Genomic DNA, 20,349 nt, shown 5'->3' with positions numbered 1-20,349 from the left:
CTGTTGCCGCTTATTATTAGACACGTAATTTCTGAAACTATGCAGCGAATATTTTTGAAATTTCAGATATACATATCTTGAGATAATCGTGCAGATTCAAAATTGTGCAAGCAACAGTTCTGAACAATAATGATAATCATAAAATGCGAGTAATTTGTAAATTCTCTGGAGAATGTAGTGGGAGTTCCAAAACAAAAAAATGTTTTTGTGGAAATTTCATAGTATTTTTTGACGTCAAATGTGTCCATATACCCATAAGTCCCCTTTCCCCTATTAAAAATAGCGTCATACAGCAAAAACGAAGCGTCAATTTGGTCAATCGCAAATTTGCATATGGGTGGTATGACAAATGACAGCGGGTTGACAGTTTACAGGATCACCATAATCGCAACAAAAAAATACCTGTTTGTCAAAATAGACGGAAAATAGAAGGACAGAGATATATTTATGTTTCAATTGCTACACATATAAAATTGAGATAAATTAATTTAAAATATCAAGTCGTTTCATAGATTAAATCCTTTAAGACTAATAAAATAATAAATGTTTGAGTTGTGTATCAGATAATCTTATCTATACATTGTTTTTCAATCATTTCGCAGACCTCATTGTCAAGAGTTTTGTATTTAACTTGACTGTGCCCTTCTGTACATATCAGAATCAAATTTCCTCCTAGATGTTTCTTGCTTTTTTTTGTAGCAGATATCTTCAGCTAATTATCCAATTCCATCGCGGTGTACTTCAGCGGTGAATCCAGGTAAAATAAAAATTTCTAATTTGTAAAACTGGGTGTGATATAAATCCACTTTTCCATCCATCTTGGAAACGATAAATGTCGGTCGGTGGTGGTAATCAAAACATAACCTAACATTTTCCTTGTATGCTACTTGCTACATGCACAATTTCCTTATTCTGTTAATGTATATTCTGTTAAATATTTTTAGGACTAGGTAAAACTCTTAAAATTTCGCTTGTTTGGCACAAATTTGGCTTTTCCTTTGCAGTAGGTGCATTTCTGTTTCTTGTGCTAAGAGAAATATGTCTTTCAAGTATCCAGAAGCTCGGAGAGATGAAACAGTGAAAGACAGCTACTTCGGAACTGAAGTAATCTTAACGGATTATCAAATTTAGCGCTAATAGTGAGTTCTAGATCACTGATCCTTACAGATGGCTAGAAGATCCAGATGCTCAAGAAACCCAAAAATTTGTTGATGATCAAAATGCTGTTACCAGACCATACCTAGAAGGGTGCGTTTACAAAGAAGAGATGAAGAACAAGATAAAGAAATTGTGGAATTATACCAAAGTTTCAGCCCCTTTTAGGCATGGGAATAGGTATTTTCAATACCGGAACACTGGTAATCTAGTCAAAACTAACTGACCCCAAAATAAGCGTAACCTTACTAGGTCTACAAAACCAAAGTGTTATCTATGTACAAAAAGACTTAGATAGCGAAGCTAACGTATTCCTGGACCCAAACCTATTGTCAGAAGATGGTACTGTGGCTCTTTCTGGAACTGCATTCTCAGAAGACGGTAAAACTTTTGCTTATGGTTTGAGCAGTAGCGGGTCGGATTGGCTGGAAATCAAGTTTAAAGACGTTGAAACGGGTAAAGAATATGATGAAATCTTGAAAAAGGTTAAATTTTCGCCAATGACCTGGATGCATGATAATAAAGGCTTCTTCTATGGAGTAAGTCCAAATCAATTGAGTCAAAAATGTCCAGGTTGGCGTTGGACGAACTTTTTTTCTCATCACTGGTGACAGTGTAGTCGTCCAACGCCAACTTGATGTTTTTTAATGAACAGACATTATAACCCCTCTTTAAGGCTTATTTGGATCAAACTGGAAAGGCTGACGGTTCTGAAACAAAGTCTAACGAGAATCAGAAACTGTATTACCATGAACTTGGCAGCGACCAGTCTAACGATATTGTGGTTGTTGAATTTGATGATCCTCAGTTACGTATGTAAGTGAAATGGTTGAAAATCACCAGTCGTATGATACTCTAACCCTTATTAGACGTTGTTATAAGAGTTAAACTTTTTCTTGATTTGCAATGTTGGACCTAAAGCGTTACCCGCGTTAACTTTTGTTCGTTTTTAGTGGTGCACACGTGAGCGATTGTGGGAATTATCTAGTAATATCAGCAACAAAAGGTTGCAAAAACAACCTACTATATTTCGCGAAACTTAACACCGAGAAAATTTCCGGAAAACTGAAACTGACAGAAGTTGTGGGCGAATTCACCGCCGATTATGAGGTATGCGAATAAAAAGAGACAACCATTTGCTATCCTTGTTTTTCAGTATATAACCAACGATCAAAATATTTTCTACTTTCACACGAACAAAAACGCATCGAATTACCGTATTGTTAGTATCAATTTTGATAATCCTGTAGAGTCTGAATGGAAGGATCTGATTTCTGAACATTCCAAGGATGTTCTTGACTGGGCTCACGCTATTAATGAAGATATGTTAGTCGTATGCTACCTCCAAGACGTGAAGGTATAACCCTCATGTATGACGTGTACTACTTTAACGCATTTAGTTCCTTAAATGCACTTGTCTCACTTTAAAGGTGCTCTTTTTAGAATATTTTGCAATTATATGATCTCAGAACTGGTAACAAACTCCACGATTTTAAGTTGGACGTTGGAACAATTTCGGCGATCTCGGGAAAAAAACACCATAAAGAAATGTTCTACTGTTTCTGCTCATTTCTCACGCCAAATATTATTTTCAGGGTTAACTTTGACGTAAACGGTTCGATTAAAGAATCGGTAAATACTCCGTTTTTAACATGCCTCAACTACACGATTTTTTCAGCTGTTTCATGAGACTAAAGTTGGCAAGTTTGAACCATCAAAGTATGAAACCAGACAAGTATTCTACAAAAGCAAAGATGGAACTGAAATTCCCATGTTTATTATAAACAAAAAGGTAAAACTTGGCGCTCGCTTCGCTCGTCTAAATATAAAGTTAATACTACGACACCGTTTTGTTAATTTGGTACTTTCTAGGGTCTAGTGAACGATGGAACCAAGCCTTGTCTCCTCTACGGGTATGGGGGTTTCAATATCAACCTCACCCCTTCGTTCGTCGTTTCGCGCTTGATTTTTATCGAAAATTTCGATGGTGTTTACGCCTTGGCTAACATACGCGGAGGAGGGTAAGCGTTTGCTTTGTAATAATTCCTTCCACATTGCGAGTTTTAGGGAATATGGTGACAACTGGCACAACGCTGGTCGTTTTGGCAACAAGCAGAACTGCTTTGATGATTTCCAATATGCTGCGCGGTACCTCGTCGAAAATAAGTACACCAATGTGGACAAACTCATAATTCAGGGCGGTTCAAACGGCGGATTACTGGTGGCAGCTTGCATTAATCAAGCACCAAATCTGTTTGGAGCAGCTATTTGTCAAGTGGGGTAAAAACTCACTCTTGCACTTAAATTTTTTTCTAATTGTTTTGTAGAGTTTTAGATATGTTGCGTTTTCATAAGTTCACGATCGGGTATGCTTGGAAGTCGGATTATGGGTGCTCAGAGGAGCAGGAGCAGTTTGAGTACTTGTATAGGTATTCGCCTTTGCATAACATCAATCTGCCGAAAAATGGGCAGTATCCGGCAACTCTTCTTTTGACTGCTGATCATGACGATCGTGTTGTACCTCTACACTCGTTGAAGTTTATTGCAGAATTGCAATATAAAATTGGGAAATTGGCAAGCCAGACGAATCCGTTAATGATCAGGATAGAGACCAGAGCAGGACATGGGAAAGGCAAACCTACCTCAAAAGTGGTAAGTATTGGTGGAAAGGCCGTATTTGGGTTAATTTCGTGCTTTGTAGATTGAAGAAGTTACTGATACATTCTGCTTCATCTCAAGAGCTTTGAATCTTACCTTTTTGTCTTAAGTTTGTTTACCAGTAAGAGTTCCGTCGTAGATACAATGTTCAAATTTTGTTGACGGCTTGATCCCCCGGGATTAATGGCGTCTTTTGTTTTTTTTTTCAGGCATTTAATAATTTTGGAGTTTGTACATTATGCCATATTCTAAGATGTTGCCATTTCTACTTAAGTGAACCAAGCTTGTTACCACTATGTTGTTATGATGTAACGTGTTCTTAGCCCCTTTTTTTTGTATCAATAAAACTTTGATTCTGAAAGTGTCATTTCATGAATACAGAGGACGCAGTGTTTGTTAAACATGAACGCCACCTGTTGTAATCAGTCCAAACGAATTTGTTAAAAACTTTTATTATCAAAACATGAAGACAAACACAAAAAATACAAAACGAAAAAGGAACTCAACAACAAACAAAACTAACACAGAATTTTTAAACAATGACAAAAAACGAACTTCTAAAATACTGTATAGATAATATCAAAATTGGTAATTATTGATGACTAGCAAGTCAGGTAACTGGGTTAGATCACAAGAAACGTAAGACTAGTTTAGTGATTTGAGGAATTCAAAATCCTCATTTCGTTTTCAACGTATGCATTGTCATCAACTTTATCAGGGTCAAGAGTACGTGTGAGCGTCTTTGAGTACGTCTCTTCTGTAAAAATGTCTACCTTTTTAACAACAACGGCCGTATGTGGTAATTTCGTATTTATATGGAATATATTAAAATGTTTCTTTAAATGATCCATGACGCTTCTGATGGTTCGAATCGCAGACTCTGAGAAGGTCTTGTATACATTTTTGGGCATTATTATTGGGTCTCCAAGTAAAGCTTTTGTACAAATAGTCATACATAAACTAGTTGTGATCACGTTAAACCCTCCTTCCAAGATCAGAATCACTCGTCCTTCAGCCAGTGGTTTAAGCATCAAGATTAAATGCCCGAATGTTTCTGGGTTCACGTTATAACCACCCGATTTTTCTTCATAAATGCCGGCACCAAAGCCAGCCGAAACGAGTACCACTTGAGGGGCAAAAGCATAAGCTGCCGGTAGAACTATATTTTGAAATGCAGAGATGTATTCAGTATCCCCCATCACGTCCTGGAAAGACCAAACATACCCCCAGGTGTAATAATGTACCACTGAGAAAAAAGTCGTCTAGTAACGCAATGGTAAAAACATTATGTTGGCAACACTAACGCGCTTTGACAGTTACGGTCATAACAAATTTTACGACTTACTGAACGACTTTTTTTCGATTATATGGTGTTTAGACTTACTCTTTTAAAGGGAATGTTAATATTTAAACCTCTGCCAGCTCCATGACCATCATTTTTAAAGCTGTGGGGACAAGTTGGATAAAAAATGTTGTCCTCCCCGACCTTCTCGTCCCTATGGATGCTAATGTACAAAACATGGGGGTTGGAATAGAACATATTCTGGGTTCCATTTCCGTGCTGTATGTCAAAATCGACGATCAAAATTCTACAAATAAAAAAAAAAATAGAAACGATGTTAAACTTTTTAAAAGATCACACCTTTGCATATTATACTTGATGCTGAGGTATGTAGCGGCCACACCGATATTATTAACGAAGCAGAATCCCAGAGGTGTGTTGGCTTCTGCATGGTGGCCAGGAGGACGGATGAGGGCGACACCTCCTCGAGTGGTCCCAGTCATTACACCATCAAGAATTGTTAAGATACCGCAAACGGCAGTATCAACAGCCTCATTAGTGTGCTCGTTGACATACAAATCAGTCGTCTGCAGCAACGCTGCGTTGATTGCGGCCATATAGCGGGGAATATGAGGGCTGTAGTTAGCCCAATCGCGCTTGACGATCTGAGTGTAAACAACATGTAATTATTCAGCAATAAATGTTTGGTAATTACCTTGGTTCGCACCAAGCGCTTGTCAACCCCAAAGTCTTTAAAGGTCTCCAAAATAGTCGTAAGACGGTCGGGTTTTTCCGGACGTTCAACGTCCCCTTTTTGTGGCTTATGCTTTAGCATTTTCTCATCGTAGATGTACGTAAAAGGCAAAGTCAGCGAAGCGCGATATCCTACACCCTCATTAATAAACATACTCAAGTAACACACTTAAACTTACTTTCTCTTAAAGCCTTGTTCATTCGTACATAGTAGTTATGCTCCGGGATCGAATTTTCCGGGTAGCAATTTCTAGTTAAAAACGGTGCTTTTTCTGGTACTCCAAAGTACTGTATTTTGTATATGTCGTTCTCGTCTTTGGCCACACCAGCCTTTGGGACGACGAATTCGCAAATACTAAAACAGTTCCATTTGCCGTACAAAGTACGACGAACATTGCGAATTGTTTCAATGACGGTGGGGTGGACGCCTCTAATTGGGTCCAAAGCTGGGCAAGGTCCTCCAAGCAGTGTTTTAAGGGTCAAACAAGCTGCTTCTGTGAGAGTAGGGATGAAGTAACCCCCTTCGAGAACTACAGCCATTTTGCCTCTAGCGAGTCCATGAAGCAGGGCCACCAAGTGGGAGTAAAAACCAGGAGTTACTTGCATTTTACCCTAAGAGAAAAACCACTTAGACAATTTGAACATCAGAAAGACCGTACTAGAAAAGGCATCTAGTAAAAACGTTCCCATCTCCCTGACAAGAACATAAAGACCGTTCACAACCAGATAGTGAAACAAAAAGAAGACAAAATATTTACCTCGGGGCAACCCATAACCGCGTCATAGCCAGCAGATAAAATAACAAGATCAGGGTTGAACTAAGAAAAAAAATGTTAGTGCATGCAACGAATCGTTCTAGCGACAAATGCGTTCCTAATTACCTCGTAAGCCACAGGCAACAAAAGGGAGAAAACGATTGCTAAGTAATCATCATCGCGTAAATTCGTTGCATTTAAAGGCACGTTGATGTTGTAACCTAAACCCTCGCCTTTACCAATGTAATTGAAATTGCCATGTGGCAAATTTGGCCAAAAACACCCATGCTCATAGCGGTGCACGGAAAAATATAACACACTAAAACGTCACATCATCCAAAAATAACACTCAATGGTTAACTTACTCTTTCCGGTCATAGAACATCTGTTGAGTACCTTGGCCATGGTGGACGTCTATATCTACGATCAATACTCTTTTTGATAAACCATCTTTGATAGACGCTTCTGCAGCAATGGCAACGTTGTTAAAGAAGCAATAGCCATTAAATTCATTATACATGGCGTGGTGACCTGGAGGTCTTACAATAGCCATCCCATTCATGACCTCATGTTTACCAATGGCCAATACAAGGTTCAAAACAGACGACAAAGAGCGACATGCGGCATCAAAAGTAAACTAAAAACTTATTATTTTACCGTTTCATTTGTAAGGTAGGGTTCTTACTCTATTAAAATATATTGAGTTATATTGAGCGGCTTCCCGTTCAAGTGTTGACAGGTTAGAAGTTTGACACAGAGTTTTCAACTTTTCATAATGCTCAGCCGAGTGTTTAGTGAGAATTCTATCATATAGATCAGTCCTCAAGAAGTTTGAGATTCTGACACATTTATCCAGCAGTCCTCTTTCATAACATCTTAAAACAAGAGTCATTAGTGACACAAACGACTTCTGTCTTAATTATCTCTAAGCAAACACAAATCAAGCAAAAAAATAAGAAAACAAACTATTTTTTAAACAAATTTGACTTACTTGTGCATTATGGTGGTCACCCTTTGCGGTTCCTCGGGATGTCTTTCGTCCCACTCGCAGCGATGTTTAGTAATCTCGGAATCGTACACAATCCCAGTGGATCTTCTAATAATGTAGTTTGAAGCAGTCGCGTTCGAGTAGGGGTCAAAACAACCAAGACCAGTTAAAGTTTCTGCCAAGGCATGCTCCATTTCCTTCCTCTTACGCATCATAGTAGCCCTTATAGCCTAACGCAAACAAAAGTTTCTTTTACTTACTCAATTTAAATAATACAAACCTCGCGTCGTCCGCGCGTGTCTCTAGATCTTCTGCTTTTGGGTTTCTCCTCTTTCTCCGGTTTGCGTTTTGGAAGGTCAGGTGAACTGGTGGAACCCTCGTCTTTGCCCCGTGCGTGCGATCTTGTACTATCCCTTTTTTGTCGAGATCTACGAGCCTTTTCTGCGATCTGTTTATACTGCTCTGGCGGGAGGGCGCAGGCTTCTCCCGGCGAGCTGCTGTCATTGTCGCCCCCTTTTTCCACAGGGGGCTTTTCATATCGACGCCGCTGATCAGGTAAACTGAGTGGACTTGCGGGTTTGTCGGGAATTGGTGGAAGAGGTAGATCTTCTATTGCTGGGTAGTCTATAGGCTGTTTCTCCGGTGAGCTGCTTGAACTGGGTGTAAAGGGGGCTGGCGGTGGCGGTGGTCTGCGCGGTGGACTGCTGACCCGGGGCTTGTATTTTCCCATAAGGGGTCTACGTGGGGATGCTGAGCTTGTCGAAGGACCTTCATCCGGCTTAGGGAGACCGCAAGTTACAAATTCGGGAACGCGACTTTTACCCTTTTTCTTAGCGGCTGAAGTCTTTTTTTGAGTAGGCTTTGGATCAGCAGGCTCTTTTTTTTCATCTTTGTCCTTTTCAGGATCTTTATCAGGTTTTTTCGGGGTACTCATTTCTCTCTGAATTGCAATTATCTGATCATTTTATTAAATTGTGAGTGAATATCAAACTTTTAAAAGTTATGTTTCAGTTTATTCCCACCAAATCAGAATTTGTAATTGTTGCTACTGCCGGTTTTGACATGCGCATTATGAGTTAAAAATTTGAACTTACCTCTTGAAACTTGCCTCCGGGGTTTGCAGAAGCCGTAAATTCACTGCAGGTACTTTTATTTTTCAATTTCGAATAATATTCACCTCAACAGGTGTATCAGTACGCAGATCGACGCTGTTGCACAAATTTGTGGTTCTGCGCCATGTAGTAGAAGGATAGACGCATCTAGAAAGCAGATCATCTCTCTTTATTCTACCAACCAAAATCTAGTGACAAATATAAAGAAACAAAAGTAACTAAATTTTCGGCACAGAAAATTGAAAGACGAAGCTACGTTGAGCCCGTTCCAAGCCACCACTCGGTCAGTGCTACCTTTTAAAGGTCACCACTTGTCTCGAAGGGTTGATCCTGGGCGAAACTTATTTTTTATGCTCATTGATGACGCACTTTACAAAATGGCCGTGTTTGTGATTGGTTCCCGCCAAAAGGGAGTCGTTGGGAAGTTTCAATTCCTAGATTCTTATTGGTCACTTTTGTAACGGGCAAATTTTCGAAAGTTTCAAAAATTATGATCCCTGAAACGAGAGATTAATTGAATTATTAACTCATAATAATTACTTACGCTAGTAAATGGAGAAAATGTCACGGCATTGCTTTTTTAATCGCAATCTTTGTTAGTACAGCGGTACAGCGTAGCTGATGTAAATCTGCTAGATCCTGTTAGTTTTCGACCGACGACGTTGATGTCAAGTATTATCAAAGCATACATTCGACTCTGTCCACTAACACACTGTTCTTAGCCTTTTGCTTTTCAATATTAGATTTTAATACTCCCTCAATTTTTTTTTAATAAATAAGCTTTTATTAATTATAAATTTTATTACGAAAATGTGAACAGTACAAATAGAAACAAAAAACGAATTAACGTTAGTAACAGAACTGAAATAGACTTTTCAGAGAAAAAAAAAACACAACAATACTTGTATAAGGAATATTGAGCCACTATTGCTGACTAGTAGGTTGACTCATCAGATCACAAGAAATAGACTAGTTTCAACAAGCTAATGCATTCAGAATGCTCATCTCAGTCTCCACATAGTCATTATCGTCAATTCTGTCGGGATCGAGCACCTTAAATAGAACTCTCGCGTACGTATCCGCCGTGAACTTCTGAATTCTCCTAATTATTACTGGCTTATTAGGCAACTTCTTGTGTACCTTGAACACCTCAAAGTATTGCTTAAAATGTTCCATAACATCTCTAATTGATAGCATGGCGTGATACGAAAAGTTCTTGTATATATTTTTAGGCATTATTATAGGGTCTCCAAGTAAGGCCTTAGTACTAAGAGCCATCGCATGAGTAGTGGTTGTTAAGTTATATCCTCCTTCCAAGGCCAGAATGAGACGTCCTTCAGCTAATGGTCTAAGCATCATGATGAAATGCCCAAATGTTTCTGGGTGTACTTCGTAACCACCCAAGGGATCATTAATTCCAGCGTCAAAACCAGCTGATATAAGTATCACTTGGGGGGCAAAAGAATAAGCTGCCGGCAAGACAACATGTTGAAAAGCGGCGATGTATTCAGTATCACCCATTTTGTCCTAAAATACTAAATATACCACCATGTGTTAACAATGTATTTACTCACCCTATTGAAAGGAATGTTAATATTGAAACCTTTACCGGCTCCAAAACCGTCGTGTTTATAGCTGCGAGGTGACTTTGGTGGGAAAAATTTCCCCTTATCGTCTTTATGTATACTGATGTACAATACATGAGGATCAGTATAAAACATATTCTGGGTGCCATTTCCATGGTGTACGTCGAAGTCGACAATCAAAATCCTGAAAAATGAAAAAACTACATACCAGCAGAGGTAAGAATTTCCAATATGTACCTTCGCATATTGTATTTGATGTTGAGGTAGTTGGCACCCACAGCAACATTATTAACAAAGCAGAAACCTCCAGGTTTTCTGTGTTCTGCGTGGTGACCAGGAGGACGAATAACTGCGACACCTCCTCGACAAGTAGCATTCATTACGTTATCAATTACCGTTAGTAATCCTGAGACAGCAGTATTCACTGAGTCACGAGTGTGTTCGTTAATATACAGATCTTTGGACTGCAATAACCCCATATTGATCGCCTCCAAATAGTTCGGAATGTGAGGGCTATAGACAGACCAATCGTGTTTGGTGATCTATGGTAAAATACGTTTAAAACTATAAAGTGATACATGCGCCACAGGTGCAAAGATTATATAATTAATAGGACTTACTTTGGTTCGAAGTAAGCGTTTATCAATGCCATAATCGGTAAAGCCTTTCATAATGGATGTGAGACGTTCGGGTCTTTCGGGACGCTCGATGTCTCCCCTTTGTGGAGTATGTGCCAACATTTTTTCATCGTAAACACACGCATACGGTAAACTTACAGATGCACGATATTCTACAAAAAAAATAGGAACTACAGATGTTAAAAAAACATATTTAAACTTACTTTCTTGCAAAGCTTTGTTAATTCTGGCGAAATAGTAGGTTTCCGGGACTGTATTTTCCGGATAGCCTGTTCTAGTTGCATAAGGTGTACCCTCCTGTTTTCCGAAGTATTGTATCTTGTACATGTCTTCTTCATCGTCTGGAACGTTTTGTTTAGGGACAACGAACTCACAAATATCAAAACAGTTCCATTTTCCATATAGAGCACGACGAACATGACGAATCGTCTCTATAACGCTGGGATGAATGTTTCGAATTGGGTCCAAGAGAGGACACGGACCTCCAATCAATGTTTTTAGAGTCAAACAAGCTGCCTCTGATAAAGTGGGGATGAAATAGCCACCTTCGAGGACTACCGCAATTTGGCCTTTTGCCACTCCATGGAGCAGACTTACCAAATGTGAGTAAAATCCCGGGGTTACGAGCATTTTACCCTAACAGAAAAAACGATTAGAAAAAGACAGGACCGCTTTGACATCACAGAGTGATGTCGGAGCGTAGCGACTACAATAAACATTAACCTTTCCATCTCCCATACAAGAATCATAACCAGCAGATATAATGACAAGATCAGGGTTAAACTAGAAAAAGAACAAAAAATTAATATTTACCTCCGGGCAACCAATAACTGCATCGTAGCCAGCAGATATAATAATGAGATCGGGGTTGAACTATGAAAAATAACAGTTAGTAACATGCTGTGAATTGTTATAGTGACAAATGCGTCCCCAATTACCTCATAAGCCACAGGCAGCAAAAGGTAGAAAACAACTGCCAGGTAATCATCATCGCGTAACCCCGTCACATTCAAAGGCACGTTTATGTTGTAACCCACACCTTCACCTTTACCAATGTAATTGAAATTACTTTCTGCTAAATTTGGCCAGAAATACCCATGCTCATAGCGGTGCACCGAAAAGTACAACACACTAAAACGTCACAGTCAACCGCAAGTATCACCCAACATTTAACTTACTCCTTCCGGTCATAAAACATCTGTTGTGTGCCCTGACCATGGTGGACATCTATGTCTACAATCAAAATTCGTTTAGCGAGATTTTCTTTAATACAAGCTTCTGCGGCGATGGCAACATTGTTAAAGAAGCAGTAGCCGTTAAACTCGTCATACATAGCGTGGTGACCAGGAGGTCTCACAAAAGCCATCCCGTTCATAATATCCTGTTTAGCGACGGCCAACACGAGATTCAAAACTGACGACAAAGCGCGACAAGCGGCATCAAAAGTATGCTAAAAACTGAATTTTATTAACTGATTTGCAAAATAGAGATTCTTACGTTATTGAAATACACGGAGTCATACTCAGAGGCCACGTGCTCCATTGTAGTTAAGTTGGCAGACTGACACAAAGTTTTTAATTTCTCGTAATGCTCAGCTGAGTGCTTGGTGAGGATTTTCTCATACAAATCGGGTCTTAGAAAATTCGGTATTTGCAGACATTGACTAAATAATCCTTTGTCAATACATCTTAAAACGAGAATTCATTAATGATACAAACGGATTTTATACTATAGGAAACCAGCCAAACTGAACCTTCTTGCGTTATAACAACTAGAAGCTACCTATAAGTACCGCAAGTGCACTAAGGTGCACACAAGCGAGATTAGCTGTTATAGCAGGCGCGCGCACGTTTTCCGTATGGCAACAACAAAAACGTCAATAAGACTGGCTTTAAGCATTCAAAAGCAAATATGACTTACTTATCTACTATGCTGCTCAACCTTTTCGGGCACTCGGGATGATTGTCGTCCCACTCACACTTGTGTTTAAGAAGATCAACCTCATACACAATTCCAGTACGTCCTCTAGTGAGTCGAATGCAAGATGTAGCATTATCGTAAGGATCTGCCACAGGCTCTTCATTTGCGGCCGTTCCTTGCGTACTCTTCATTTCTTTTTTTTTACGTGCCATAACAGCCCTTAAAGACTAAGGCGAACGGAAGTTTCATTTAGCACTACTTAAGTGAAACAAACCTCGCGTCGTCCTCGGCGCTCTTTCGATTTTTTTCGACCGGCTTTATCACCCCTGTCTTGTTCCTCTACTTGGGGCAGTGGCTCTTGTGGTGGTTCAACATGATGGTCTCCACTCTCAGTCACGTCTTTTTCTGGCACGTCTGTATTTGGTGCGTCCTGTTCAGGCAAGCTGCTTGTCAAGGTCCCAGATTTCACTGGGGAGTATTCATACACCTGTTCAGATGAGCTGCTTGGAGTGACCGTGTCTTTTTCTGACAGCGGTTTGCTGAATGAGGTTTTGTCCTTTTCTGGAATCTCTGTGTGTGGTTCTGTTGACTTAGTCAGAGTAGATGTATCTTTTGTGAAGTCACTGGATGCTAATTCAAGAGTGTCACTTGGTGTACCCTTGTCCTCTTCGCACGTGGGTTGTGCCAGTGAGCTACCGGCCTTCTCATCGGCATCTCCTTCCGCACTGCTCAAAGTCTCCATTTTAGGAGGTGTGCGTGGTTGTATTGGGTCACCTTTTTGGTTGTTCTCCTTTTCAGGATCTTTACTAGCTTGTTCCGGGGTACTCATTTCACTCTATGTCGCAATTAAAGTGATAACTTTATCAAACAGTGTTTATAAAAGATTATGTACCAGTTTATTCCACAACAAACAAGAACTCGTAATAGTCAAACTGGCGGTGTGAAGTCATGCACCTGTGTAAGTTAAAAACATGAACTTACCTAGTGAAAATCACCACCAAGAATTGCAGAGACCACAACTTCACTATTTTTACCAGCTATTTTTCAATTTCTAACAATATCTACAGCAACAGGTGAACTAGTACGCAGACCGACGCTGTTAAACAAAACTTCAGTTGTGCGCACGCCACCATTGCGCTTCCTAGCACAAAAACAAAAGACAGCGAATAGCGTCTCTTTCTAGCCTACCAACTAAAGTTTAGTGTGAAAATCTAAGAAAACCAAAATCACCAAAAGGAACTAGATCTCGAACGACGGAAACAAAGAAACGAGCAACTTTAAACCACTAATCGGCCAAAGCTTCGTTTTAAAATCACCGCGTATCTCGTAGGAGTCGGTCTTGAGCAAAACGTATTTTCAGGTGTCTGCAGTCTCTCAGAATGGCGGTCGTCGTGTTTGTGATTGGCTGCCGCCAAAAAACGCCAACTTTGTAAATTTCGAATCTTAGATTATTATTGGGCAATTTTGTTTCGCGACGAAAAAAGCCTTTGAAAAATCCCGCCAACCACCCCCGCCTCCCTGAAACGCGAGATTAATTGAACAATTAATTGATGATGGTTACTTACGCTACTAGAATGGAGAAAACGCCACGTCATTGCTGTTTTCGTAAGGTGATGTAAACACCCTTCGAGCTGGCTCAGCCGAAGCTTTTAATATGGACACGATCGGGGAGATGTAATCCATCATCTGCACCGTAATTGATGGAAATCTGGTAGACATTGTGGCATTCTTCTGATGGACGGCGTCGACGCTGTGCCGTCTCTCGCCGAACAGGCGTCGGCAGCGTCCGGATTCGACGCTGTCCCAGAAGAAATTTGTTGGTGGTTGTACGCACACGCCTGCTGAAACATGGCTCAAAATCCATATTATTTGTTACATTTTAGCTACTTATTAACTAATACGATTTGTAACTATTGATGGTATTCATGTTGATGCCGAGTGCGAACTAGGGGCGGCGGTAAGTGGTGTTGATGCATGAGAATGCTCGTTCTTGGTAACTATTAAACGACTAATTAGTTATAGATGTGTTTGCATTTTAATGCATTTATCGGATTTTCGTCGAAGCGAACCACTCTAGTTACATTTTTAACTATTTGTCATCGTTTTTCTAAAAAGTTGTGAGAGTTTATTTTTCGCGGACGATTACGACCGGCTCTGTTTATTTGTTTATTTTTCCAAGAAAATGTTTACAAATCCTTTTGCCGCTTAATTGAGTTTTATTGTTTTCTCGTTAAAACTGATTTTACCAGACATGATTGAACCACCTGTCTTTCACATGGACAAACAAGGTGCTCCATTGTTCGATAAGTTTAATAAAAGCGGTGTATACACAATTACTTTATCTAGGTCGAAGCAACCTCCGATCACAATGGTCACAAAAGCCTTTTATTCCTTAACACAATATTACGAGATGTGCAATCGCCTGCTATTCATTATTGATACAATTCGTATTGTGTAGACCCTTTTTCTCGTTTTTATGAAAGTTAATCAAGCGGAAAATTCATGCTCTAAATTCCGAAAATGTGAGAATGACTGTTTCTGCTCGTAAAGTGTCACATGAGTGAATTTGTAATTTTCTAGTACGTACGAAATTTCTTCTCTCTTCGGTCACCATGGAGACACCCGTAGTTGTGGTAGCTTTTCGATAACTCAACCGAACATTCCGTTACATGTTGGACGATATCACCTTGTTTAATCTCCTTGAACTAACAAATTTAATTAATGGAAGCACCCCTATTCCCTTGTGCGAGACCTATAATATAAGCGCTTCCACTTTTCAGGCAAATTGCTGAACAGCTCCCCGAGATGTCGTTCAGTTATCCTATTTTTCCTCCTAACTAGTTCCGCCACTTAATTTTTCACGCCTCTTGTGCTTAAATGCAGATTATCTATTTTAGGGGTTTTCGTTTTGAGTACATTGCAAGAATTTTCAGTCGCTGTGGCGTGGTATTGGGCTAAAATTCAACATCCCCTTTGAACTATATATCCAAACATTTCCAAACTTCGTGGCTTCCTTGCGAATATGCATATGTACGTTTCCGACCTCTAAAGTGAAATTCTAACTATTCGTACCCTTTAGCTACTGATATCATCTCCCCTTTCGCGCTCTTCTTGATCCCATTCGTCATATATTATGAAAGCTTTCTACAATAGCAAAGCTTCCATTTTGGGGCAAATTAGCTTGTGTTTATCTTACACGCTAGTAAATTTTTACGTCTCCTGTGGCTATATTTTATGTTCTCGAGCAACATCTGTTTCGTGTCAATGTATTTAATGCACTTCCTTCATTCTAATATTAGTTGCTTGAACTATGTTCATAAACAATCAGGAGTAACAATGGACGTTGCGATATCCGGCGAGGTTCGCGCCTCTGGGAAAATCAATTAGAGCCGTCGTTGCCCCATGATTTATGAATCTTGAAAAAGTTTCCTGACAAATTTCAGATGTTCGGGAGCAAACTTCGATCATGGATGGAAGCCGTGAGGCCGCGCAAAAAACAGCACCGGAAAGAAAAGCAGAGTAAAACAAATCTCGGCACGAACGCGGTTTCAGCCTCAAATTGGCAGAACGGAGATAGTTGCAGGTCATCGCAAGATGATCTACTGGTGAGTAATCCCTTAAGAACAAACTTGGAACTAATTCTCTGGATTAAGGTTGTTGAGAAGGGGAATCGGAAAATCGGAAACGGTGCCTTGGCCGAATCGGGTCAGAGTAACCAAGGGCCTGCAACGCGATACTCGGCCAATAACTTATCTTCTCCAGAATCGGCTTACTCCACGGGCTATTCCACCGACGGGACGTCACCCGGCGCGCCCCCGGACTACTACATAAACATCCGCACAGGTGACTTTTGCGAGGTTAAATCCGAACGAGGGTTTGGTTTAGGCGTTAAATATTTTCCAGCTGAAGGAGACCGGTACCACGAACAGCAGTTGAGGTACCTGCAACAAAAACGCGTATCTAACGGGAACGAGACGGAGGTATCTTTGCGGGCCAAACCTTTGACCCCGTCTTCGACATGTTTGTCCCCGCCGGTTACCATTCATCACCGGCCCCCGAACATGGTAAATGACTGAATGCTCTGTTGATGTTCGTTGTTTAAAGTAGAGTTGAAGCTCGAGTATAGTAACTTGTATCAGTGTCTGCATGCATTTCGATGTGTGAATGAAGTTCTCACTGGACGGGAGTAATAGCAGACGCAAGAGGTGGAGAGGGTGCTCCCAGTGCAATCACGTACGACCCCCGCATTCCAGTGTAGTAGTGGAGTAACCCCTACTAGATTAAGCGAAGTTGTTGCTAGTCCCGTTCTAACGTCACCAAGACAACGCAACCGGATTAGAACAAATCCGTGGGTTCCGGGAAGCACTCTCAGTCCGGGGCAAATCCGACAAGAAATGCCGAAAATCACGACCCCCGCACCCTCCACCGGAAGCCCGTAAGCCCTCTCATTATGTATCCAGTTGAATGTTTAATGTCTGGTTGCAGAATTTCGCGCCGGTTTTTGAGCCCATCGACGGTCCGCGGACCAAATATACGAAATCAGTCGCTTTCGTCGTCGTCTTGTTCGTCTTTGAGCGGAGCCAGTGTCCACTGGGATGCGAAAAAACCATCAGGAAGCGACGAAGACGACTGTACTCTAAACGAGATGATGGGGAAGTACGACGAGAGTTACGTATACGAGAAAGAAAATGATATTCTTAGCGATAGCGATCCAACTGATTGTGATACGGATATAGATACGGGTCAAGATGGAGGAGACGAGGATGAACCGGTGGAAGGAGAGTTTGATTTTATCGATAATGGGTCGTACCTAGAGCTCGATCCTAGAGAAGATCGCAATACTGGCCATTGCACTTATTATAACTTTGAGGTTCCACGAAAAGCGTCTAGAAGACGTACCACTCGTCGGAGTAAACAGTGTAGCGAGAAGAGACGCAGGTCGAGTTCTAACAAAAAGCGACACAAGCAACTAGAGCGTTCCGTGAACGTCCAGCTGAACGGTTCTAAGAGCGCTGGTGCTACCCCTTTGTCCGTCCGCCGCAGTAAGCACCACCCGATGTCTAAGTTGGCCCTAGATGATTGCCTGAAAAAACGGTCTAATTCCATCAGCTTCAGCCGAGAAGATACCCTTTCCACCATCGATAAAAGAGATAAAGAAGCCGATCAGAAATATCGCGAATTGATCGTCGAAGCCGAGCATATATTGCGAAGCATGAAGACTAACGGCCTATCTCCGAGGCGCGTTCCCGGTCCCGCAAATAAGCGAGTGGAAATCCTACGTAACACAGAATGTGCCAAACCGGAATTATTCATGAAGAACAGACTGATAGAAGAACCAGGCCCACCATTTACAAAAATACCGTCCAATAATTTTAATTGTCCCAGATTTAGTCCTAAGCGCAACCACATCACTAACTTTATGATCAACAATTCGCCTGCTTTGATGAGAAGAGAAATGGAATATCCAACGTCCCCGCTTGCCAAAAGACCGGAGTCGCCCAAATTGAGCCGAAGCCATAATAGGAGTGACGCAAACAGACGCAGTCCCAAATACCGGAAGAAATCAAATAAGCCGAAATTACAAGAATGTCCCAGCTCGAGCAGTGATTCCGACGCGGACGGGGCGGGGAAGAATAAAAATTCCGGTCACGCAACACAAACAGATTCCTTGGGTTTCGGATGTCCTCAGAGCGAGCCGGTCAGAAGGAAAGTTTATTCAGGCCGGGGAAAAACTGTTGCTTTTAATCTCAATTACGAAAATGTTTGCAACAATGGTAAGTAAGGGTTTTACGGGCGGGTGAAGTGTTATTGATTTTAGTTACAGATTCCCCCACCCGGGTTCTCGAAACGCAAGACTATAAAAACAGTGCGGAAAATCTGAGGCAGCAAGTTTTAATGAACACCATCGCCAGCTTGAAGAAGAGTTTGGAGGATCAGTCGGCTTCGTTGAAGCAGGTGTACAGAAGTTCCCATAATATACATTTATAAGTTGCAGGAATACAGATATATTTATAATTTTATACCAAATTGATGTTCAAAACAAACACCACGTAGTTGCTAGGAGAGACACGATTTTGTTCATTCCCATGGCGTATAAGCTGCTGAAGCAAGTATCACTGGAGGTTTAGTACTTTTATCACGCATTAATCCGTGTAGTTGTTAACATATTTAAACAGACGTACTTATCGGTAGCGTTTTTTTCCAAACCAGAGTAGAGTTTTGGGTTGAAGTAGAGACAATATTAGAGATTAGATGACGTAGAAAAATACTAATGTAGGTTCTTGTCGGCTCACTTTTCTCTCTTTCTCACAGGTGTATTTTTGATAAGGCGAAGGAACGGGTACCTTAGTTGCGCCGATACAAATGTTATTGATTTGCAGAGTCATAAAACAAATGTTTATTGATTAACCAGTTGTCATTTTAAGTGGGCCACAATCAATTATGTAACAATATTGGATAGTAAAATAATGTAGTACAATTTAGTATAATTTGAATGTGGTATTTGAATCGGACTAATAATCTGTGAATATCATCTTTGATTACGTTGTTTCTGGAGTAAATACGGCCTGATTAACCATTGTTAATTTTTGACTCTAATTTTAGATGTAGTTGAATTATGGCAGTAAATGTTAATTTGTTATTTCCTGCAGAAGGAAATGTTATTTTGAAAAAAAATAACACTAAAATCGATCAGTACTTTGACTGAACGACTCCAAATGAACGTTTGGGGTTTAACTCAGAACGCATTCCCTGTTAAAACTGTGCTATTCTACTGATATATTTTTAATATATGTATTTTTATAGGCACTAATCGAATACGTTACGCCTATATGCATATTCGTTATTTGAAATGTGCCTGTTTTGACTCTCAATTTTAACTCCACAGCTAAGCTATCACCGTATTCATGTTGTGATTCCTGAATTGTTAAATTTTTCAAATATTCATCTGTAAATAAAATAAAGAAAATGGAATTTCTCTGCTCTTTTTCATTATCCTTATTAAGTCCTTTTCGAATATTGCTTCGATTCGAGCACAAAGGAATGGATGATTTAATTCCATTACAAACAAAATGCGCTGAAGTGGCTGGAACGTCCTCGGAATAAGCGCACTCTCCACGGATCAATAACGCCCAATGCAACTACAGATTTTCTCTGTTGAAAATGCAAACGAGTTATAGCATCACTAATTTCATTTGCATAATAGAATATCTGAATAAATAATTCATAGCCCGTGATCACCTTTTTTGAAATAAATATTTAATTATTTTTAGAAAGCCCTTCAGCTAAATTGACGCTTTCAAGGTATTTTATTATTCTGCAGTCAATATTTAAATTGAAAATTTAAGACACAACCGTGTTCTCTGGTCGTAGGTATTCATGTTTGATTTTAGAGCTCGTAAATAAACGACTACGAAGAAAATGTTTTGTTTAGGAGCACATCCGTATTTCATTCGGCTTTATAAAAGTCGCTTATAAGGAAAAATGCACTACTTTTATTCCGT

General features: G+C 40.2%; 4 protein-coding genes across 13 annotated transcripts; 2 read left to right on the top strand and 2 right to left on the bottom strand.

The window, feature by feature from the left end:
- Positions 1-570: 570 nt before the first annotated feature.
- LOC135141388 (prolyl endopeptidase) lies at positions 571-4,174 on the top strand. Of its 3 annotated transcripts, none has more exons than XM_064072448.1 (13): positions 571-757; positions 1,005-1,104; positions 1,151-1,358; positions 1,408-1,694; positions 1,832-1,971; positions 2,109-2,265; positions 2,312-2,512; positions 2,599-2,787; positions 2,834-2,947; positions 3,028-3,176; positions 3,223-3,435; positions 3,483-3,807; positions 3,857-4,174. In XM_064072448.1, exons 2-13 carry the CDS (start codon positions 1,039-1,041, stop codon positions 3,920-3,922), a joined length of 2,115 nt encoding a protein of 704 aa, XP_063928518.1. In that variant the 5' UTR covers positions 571-757; positions 1,005-1,038; the 3' UTR covers positions 3,923-4,174. The 3 variants fall into 3 exon arrangements, with proteins under 3 accessions (XP_063928518.1, XP_063928517.1, XP_063928516.1); XM_064072447.1 differs by having other exon boundaries at positions 572-757; positions 945-1,104; XM_064072446.1 differs by lacking the exon at positions 571-757 and adding an exon at positions 769-950.
- A 144-nt stretch (positions 4,175-4,318) lies between these two features.
- On the bottom strand, positions 4,319-9,303 carry LOC135141541 (histone deacetylase 6-like). 3 transcript variants are annotated; one of them, XM_064072740.1, is made up of 14 exons: positions 9,248-9,303; positions 8,998-9,200; positions 8,686-8,891; positions 7,872-8,546; positions 7,595-7,821; positions 7,289-7,478; positions 6,969-7,240; positions 6,730-6,922; positions 6,607-6,666; positions 6,028-6,460; positions 5,811-5,980; positions 5,456-5,760; positions 5,198-5,402; positions 4,319-5,018 (listed from the first exon to the last, which is right to left on the bottom strand). In XM_064072740.1, exons 4-14 carry the CDS (start codon positions 8,523-8,525, stop codon positions 4,464-4,466), a joined length of 3,264 nt encoding a protein of 1,087 aa, XP_063928810.1. In that variant the 5' UTR covers positions 8,526-8,546; positions 8,686-8,891; positions 8,998-9,200; positions 9,248-9,303; the 3' UTR covers positions 4,319-4,463. The 3 variants fall into 3 exon arrangements, with proteins under 3 accessions (XP_063928810.1, XP_063928807.1, XP_063928808.1); XM_064072737.1 differs by having other exon boundaries at positions 7,872-8,531; XM_064072738.1 differs by having other exon boundaries at positions 7,872-8,531; positions 8,686-8,850.
- A 181-nt stretch (positions 9,304-9,484) lies between these two features.
- Positions 9,485-13,919, bottom strand: LOC135141841 (histone deacetylase 6-like). Of its 2 annotated transcripts, none has more exons than XM_064073358.1 (12): positions 13,829-13,919; positions 13,122-13,682; positions 12,848-13,074; positions 12,425-12,614; positions 12,106-12,377; positions 11,866-12,058; positions 11,741-11,800; positions 11,131-11,563; positions 10,910-11,079; positions 10,527-10,831; positions 10,278-10,473; positions 9,485-10,230 (listed from the first exon to the last, which is right to left on the bottom strand). In XM_064073358.1, exons 2-12 carry the CDS (start codon positions 13,674-13,676, stop codon positions 9,679-9,681), a joined length of 3,153 nt encoding a protein of 1,050 aa, XP_063929428.1. In that variant the 5' UTR covers positions 13,677-13,682; positions 13,829-13,919; the 3' UTR covers positions 9,485-9,678. The 2 variants fall into 2 exon arrangements, with proteins under 2 accessions (XP_063929428.1, XP_063929429.1); XM_064073359.1 differs by lacking the exon at positions 11,741-11,800 and adding an exon at positions 11,651-11,710.
- Positions 13,920-14,592: 673 nt separating this feature from the next.
- Positions 14,593-19,823, top strand: LOC135141842 (uncharacterized). Of its 5 annotated transcripts, XM_064073361.1 has the most exons (8): positions 14,593-14,673; positions 14,731-14,804; positions 16,291-16,452; positions 16,501-16,690; positions 16,733-16,911; positions 17,041-17,282; positions 17,333-18,621; positions 18,666-19,823. In XM_064073361.1, exons 3-8 carry the CDS (start codon positions 16,291-16,293, stop codon positions 18,833-18,835), a joined length of 2,232 nt encoding a protein of 743 aa, XP_063929431.1. In that variant the 5' UTR covers positions 14,593-14,673; positions 14,731-14,804; the 3' UTR covers positions 18,836-19,823. The 5 variants fall into 5 exon arrangements, with proteins under 5 accessions (XP_063929431.1, XP_063929434.1, XP_063929432.1 ...); XM_064073364.1 differs by lacking the exon at positions 14,593-14,673 and having other exon boundaries at positions 14,703-14,804; positions 16,751-16,911; XM_064073362.1 differs by lacking the exon at positions 14,593-14,673 and having other exon boundaries at positions 14,703-14,804; positions 17,044-17,282.
- Positions 19,824-20,349: the final 526 nt, after the last annotated feature.

Source organism: Zophobas morio, unplaced genomic scaffold (genome assembly GCF_036711695.1).
Source record: "Zophobas morio isolate AGI-343-1 ecotype UQ-CSIRO unplaced genomic scaffold, CSIRO_AGI_Zmor_V1 ptg000044l, whole genome shotgun sequence".
Taxonomy (NCBI): domain Eukaryota; kingdom Metazoa; phylum Arthropoda; class Insecta; order Coleoptera; family Tenebrionidae; genus Zophobas; species Zophobas morio.
This window is presented reverse-complemented; position numbering and strand designations above follow the sequence as displayed.